General features: G+C 32.2%; 1 protein-coding gene across 1 annotated transcript; it reads right to left on the bottom strand.

The window, feature by feature from the left end:
* LOC112528702 (cellulose synthase-like protein G2) lies at positions 1 to 4,473 on the bottom strand. The gene is made up of 6 exons (XM_025139721.1): positions 3,897 to 4,473; positions 3,298 to 3,447; positions 3,086 to 3,211; positions 2,016 to 2,432; positions 973 to 1,320; positions 1 to 741 (listed from the first exon to the last, which is right to left on the bottom strand). Exons 1-6 carry the CDS (start codon positions 4,455 to 4,457, stop codon positions 196 to 198), a joined length of 2,148 nt encoding a protein of 715 aa, XP_024995489.1. The 5' UTR covers positions 4,458 to 4,473; the 3' UTR covers positions 1 to 195.
* Positions 4,474 to 6,212: the final 1,739 nt, after the last annotated feature.

Here is a 6,212-nt window from a genome sequence, read left to right as displayed (position 1 = left end):
GATTATCAACAATCCCGACTTTAAGTCGGTTTAAAAGATGAAAATAATATACGAACACAAATAAAAGTCACCATCGATCTTCATCTGAGACAACTGAATACTTTTTCACCCTTTTCGCTACATGAATTTTTTTCACCAATTAATGGAATTAACACACAGCATACCATACCATACCATTTACATGGAAGGTGTGTGTTAAAATGCCCAAGAGAACATCCAGTAAACAACCAAAGCAACACAAACCGATTTCAACCCAATCTTCATCGGTATCTTTCCATTGTCACTTCTTAACACCAAGCCTTCGTATACCGGCAAGCTATTCACGACGCCAAACCCTGCTATAAATAGCTGCATAAAAAGTTCTTCGAACCTATGAGTGTTCATCAAAACTTGCTTTATTCCCATCACAAACGCGATTATGTTGACAACCGCTACTAAACTCACCGCTAGCAATAACGATGATTCCACTCCAAATTCAAAAAACCCTTGCTCGTAACGTTTGCTTATCTCATTGTTTGAAGCCTTATTCGTCACGTTGAAATCACATATCGACATGCCCAGGGAAGTAAGCAACCAATCGAATATCGAAAATGGGTAACTTGAGCATCCCATTATCAACCACTGTCTTTGGTGATTCCACCATCGTTTGAACCCCGATCCTGCCATCACGTAATCGATAAGTTCTTTCCCATACGCTCCAACGAATAGGAATACGTATAAAGAAAACCAAGGGTCCGAAACCTGTATATAAATTTCTTTAAATAGGTTAATCAACTTCGCTTAGCAAATAAAGCAGTAGAGCACCCACAATCGACATTTATCGGTTGCTTTTTGGCCATCTAAGCTTTAAAAAAACTCTTCGTAGAAAAACAAAAACAAAAAACATATTCTTTTTTTGCATGTGGGTCCCATTTTTTCGAAGAAGCTTTGAATAAAAAGTCTATCATTGTGGATGCTCGAATGACTACGCACCTTTGGGAATATCGGAGAAGAGTTTACGATCGCTATCTGGGGCAAAAAGGCGTAGACGAATACCGGAATAGACCAAAAGGCACGAAAAAGGTAATGGGAATAGCACAAGGCATGGAGAGGATTCAGAAATTTCATTCCGAAGGTTATCGGACTAAATTTCGACAATCCGATTTGAAGCATACCCATATACCATCTATTCATTTGAGAGAGAAAGTCGTGGAGTGATCTCGGCGTATTGCCTAAAAAGGCAGCTCTCGTTGGGTTACAAGTGACGGACTTCCACCCCGAGCAATGTAATCGGAAACCCGTGAAGATATCCTCAACCAACGAACCGTACCTAAACCCGATCTGCAATTTATGTAATAACCACAAGTTAACGAGTCGCAAATTTTTTGCTACAACACATCCCAAATTGTAAGAAAATTAGATTTGTAAGCTTCTTATAAGCTCAAAGTTGTGAATTGTTATAAATTCCACCATGATTTTATAGGTTGACACCGCAACAGAACTGGCTTTATAGGAGCCTAAATTGTTTAAGCGTCTTAATAGAATATTTTATAGAACATAAGTTTCAAGACCAAACTAAAAAAACGTTGAAATAAATTTATATGACGTTTTTAGGAGTTTTAACAAGTTTTATCACACTTTTAAAAAAAAGTGTTCTATTAGCTATTTTATATGACAGTTTTGAGATGTGTTCTATGAACCCATCTTTTAACAGTGTTGTGTTTTATTTATAAGACACTTTTTTTCAAACAATGTCGTATAAAATAGTTAATATGATATTTTATGTTAAAAGTGTTCCAAAAACTTGTTAAAATACATAAAAACGTCCTATAAACTTATTGTTACACTTTTAGACATACATTTTTTGGTTTAATCATATAAACTTAAGTTCTATAAAGCATCTTCTAGGACGCTTCTATATTTTAGGCATCCTATATATAAAATTAGTTTTATTATAGACAAATATGAAGATTATTGGCCAAACTTGCGAAACTATTAAAAAAAGTCCCAAATTTGTGAAGGAAAAAAAAGGGTACCTCGTGACCCCATTTAGTGTTTTTTTCGTAGTTACAACTTGCGACACGATGTGCTAACTGCAAAACATCACCCGATTCATCAATTGGTTCGTTCCATAGCCGTAGTGGCTCTGTAGCGTCTTCAAGGAGCGCTTGTCTTCTAAAGAAGCCGCCGGTGCCCATGAATAGCGTGCCCCCCCAACTATCCATTCCTAGAGGGCATACTTGTGTCTCGAGCAAAAATTCAGCACCATAAGTGTCATTTTTGTTGATACTATGGTAGCGTTGAGGAAATTGGACGAATGCGAGCTTCGGATCAACGTTAGGGTCCAAGAAAAAACATAGCACATGAAGTGGCGTTTTTGGATTGTTAGAGTACATGTCGCAATCCACGGTGAGGAATATTGGTGCATTTGTCAAGATGGTCGACACTCGAATCTACAAAAAACGATGCTCGACTAAATTATAATTGGGGACGAATGCTAAATCATCATGCACTACTCAAAAGTCACCGCACCACTGCAACAAAATCAATTTTATAGGATATCATATTGTGTTCAAGTATCCTATTAGACTGCTTAATTGAACTTAAGTTTATAGTATCAAACAATTTTACGTTCTATATGAACATGTTAAAAAAAACTTGACAGGACACTTTCAGCAGTTCCAATAAGTTTTTTAGAACAATTTTGAAATAAAACAACATATTAGTTTCTTCTATACATATTAGTTTCTTCTATACATATTAGTTATAACATTTTATTGTAAAACTTTCATATAGAACGTATAATTATTTGATCATATAAATTTAAGTCTATATATATATATATATTGATTAACCTGGATATGCAACCCGCTATGCGAGCCGACTAATCCTAGGACGACCACCTGCTTTACAGATAATCCGGAGTCAGCGCATTTGAACCACCGTGGCCATAAAAGGATTTTTATTCCTCTTTGGATTTGAATCTGAGACCTCCTGATACTTTTTTGGAGCCAAACTCAAACCAATCAGGCACCACCCTTGTGGTTGATATTTTTAGCATGATATAAAACCGATTTTGTTTTAAGAGACGATCGAGTTAATTTACCAAGGAGTTAAGGGCACCTCCCTTAAAATGGTGTGGGGTAGCTTTATCCTTTTCGCGAGAGAAATAAATGAGATTGGGCATATCATGACCTTTAACGTCTTTATCCACGTCATTTTTCAATAAAACCTATTTACAATAAAAGCAATATCATTGTAACAACTTATTGCAACAATAAGTCATATAATATATGTTGGTAATTAAATTAAGAGTACCTCAATAATGGTAGGATGTTGGTGACGTGTAAATTCACGGGTCCATTTGGCGAAAGCTTTGATTGCAGGATCATCGTTGATTTCATCCTCATCAATGGTCCCTCGGTCTACCACGTTCTGAATCGTGTCTTTCATCTTTTCAAACATCCTCTACATTACCCAACAAAACACACTAGATTGGTACATTTTTGGCTAACATTCACGATCAATCTTCACCACAACAAAACAAACGAGACCAAAAACAAACATATATTTCAAAAAAAAAAAAAAACTATAAGATGGTTTAAACTGGTTGAACCAAGTTAAGGCAACCTATTTTTGTGGTTTAAGGCTATGTTTGGCAACTAGCTGATAAGTTAGCTGATAGCTGAATAATTAATCAATTATAATATTTCAAAATATAATCAAAATAGATATCTAATAATACGATATATTAACATAGATGGTAAAAATATATAATATATTGAATTAAAAGAATTTGAAATTGATTATTATTATATACATTATAATATTTAGATTTTTAAATAAATTTAAAAAAAATATATTATTTATGATTCTAAATAATCATTATATTATTATTAAGTTGATAAGACATGCACCTGGATATCTTTCGTTTCTGGAAACAATGATGGATTCTTTCCGAAATAAACTTGGGGAGATCTGTCCATTATCTTATACTTTCTGCAATAGGGCAACCAATATTTGGCAAACTTAGCAGCCTCCATGAACGCAAACAGTGTAAGCTGTGACCCACCATCGTCCGACACATATACCGACAGCTTCTCCGTCGGATAATCAAAAGCCAACACAGACAAGGCGGTGTTAACCACCGCCACCGGCGGCTCTTTGAACGGATCAGCAGTGAGAACAAACACGTCTAGTCCCGGATATTCAGTCTCCTTCGCCACCTGCGGCAGGTTCTCCGGGAAAACCTGACGGTGAAGCGGATTCAGGAAGAAAGCTTGCCATGTTACCCATAAGAAAGCAAGGACGACATCAGATATGAAAAGGGAGATGGTGGTTAAAGAAGGAGAGTAGGTTAGGTTAAGAAAATGGCGATAAAAGAGGGCTAAAATGGCGATGCCATAGATGAAGATGAAGGCTCGATTGAGGAATCTTGCGGGTGAGGGTTTGCAGAGATGAAGCGAAGGTTTAAGCATGGTGAAACTGAGATTGGTTGATGATGGAGAATTAGAGATGGGTGTATAAGGTTGGCACTGGACAGAGATAAGGTTGGAATTGTGTTGAAGATCTTTTAAGCATCAATATTTATAGATTATAAAATCATAATGCATTTGTGTACAAAATAGAGGGAGATGAGAGGTGGTCGCACGATCAATCCTTACGTGTCAATGTCATGATGTGTTTATTCAGGGGTTGATATCCCCACCCCTTAGTCACTTCCCACCCCCTCCTCCTCACATCTTTCCCTCACTCACATCCTCACATTCACCCAATTTTTTAAAATTTTAATTTTAAATTTACATTTTATACCCCTGTAATTAGATAATTAATTTACTTTATATCCTTTCCTTTTAAAATTTTCATTTTACACCCTTATCAAATTAACACACATAATTATATATCAATTATAACATGTTTAAAAAATACATTTTTATTTTAACAAATTACATCATTATAATCGTCTCGTTAATACTTTCGAAATGAGTTCAATATCGAATAGTTTTTGAATTAATTATATTATTATATATTATATATAATATGAAAAAATATTTTTAATATTTATATTTTATACTTTTATAATTATTTATTTAATTTATAGTACATAATTTATTTTTTCAATTTTCGTTTTACACCATTATCACATTGAAAAACATAATTTTATATTAACTAAAATTAGATCTAACAAAGAAATTAACCTCTCAGGAAGCATTCTCATACCATTTATTCATCTTGTTCATYTTAAYAAGTTACACTGTTATAATCGTCTCGTTAATACCTTCGAAATAAGTCCAATATTGAATAGTTTTGGACTTAATTATATTATTATATATTATATATAATATGAAAAAATATTTTTAATATTTACGATTTATACTCTTATAGTTATTTATTTAATTTATGATACATTATTTATTTTCACACCATTATTACATTAAAATAATTTTCTACTTTGAGTTGGGTTCAAATAATAGTAACCCAATATCAATCTAATACCTACGGTTTGAAAATTTTACAACTCGATTAGACATCGGGTTGTTTCGGGTTATATTAAGTATTTTGTTAGAACTTAATGATTATCCTACTTATATTTTAGATTTTTTATATTTAAAATTAGATGTTTATCATGTATTTGATTATGTTTATTTGCAGTTAGTTATACGAATTCAGATATAGAGCTTTAATAAGTTGTACTTACGCATAATCTATTTGCAATCTTGAGTTTTAAGTGATATATATTAATAAACAGTATTTTATGTATAAAAAATAGTTTTTAAGAGTTTTTGTCAAATGTTTTATAATATAATATAGATAATAATCTAAATTAATTATATAATTATTAAAAGAATATTAATATTTTATTAATTAATAATAATATAAAGTTAATTAATTTATATAATTATAATCTATATTAAAAATTAAAAACATAAAAAATATAATAACAAAATATTATAAAAGTTGAAGGGTCAAAACTGAAAATATCAAAAGATTAAAACTGAAAAATAATATATAGGAGGGGGTATAGAAAATGTAGGGAGAAAGAGTATAGGAGGAGGTGGGGTTAGAAAACCCCTTATTCAGATATGAAATAGTGCCATAAATTTGTATGTCTTTTATATATTATTTAACAAGATAATAATGTTAAAAAGTTTAAATTCATGTTAGAAAAATAATATTTGATTAAATAAATATTTATAGTAGAATTTAGAATAATAATTTTTTTAACTTTATTT

This window comes from Cynara cardunculus, assembly GCF_001531365.2.
Source record: "Cynara cardunculus var. scolymus isolate 2C chromosome LG 15, CcrdV1, whole genome shotgun sequence".
NCBI classification, from domain to species: domain Eukaryota; kingdom Viridiplantae; phylum Streptophyta; class Magnoliopsida; order Asterales; family Asteraceae; genus Cynara; species Cynara cardunculus.
This window is presented reverse-complemented; position numbering and strand designations above follow the sequence as displayed.

Excerpts from the sequence above, each read along its gene's own strand:
- LOC112528702 (XM_025139721.1), bottom strand. The coding sequence starts at position 4,457 with ATGCTTAAACCTTCGCTTCATCTCTGCAAACCCTCACCCGCAAGATTC. Across the intron at positions 3,212-3,297 it reads AACATCCTACCATTATTGAG|GTTTTATTGAAAAATGACGT; the intron begins GTACTCTTAATT and ends TATTGTAAATAG. Across the intron at positions 2,433-3,085 it reads GAGGTGCCCTTAACTCCTTG|ATTCGAGTGTCGACCATCTT; the intron begins GTAAATTAACTC and ends CGTTTTTTGTAG.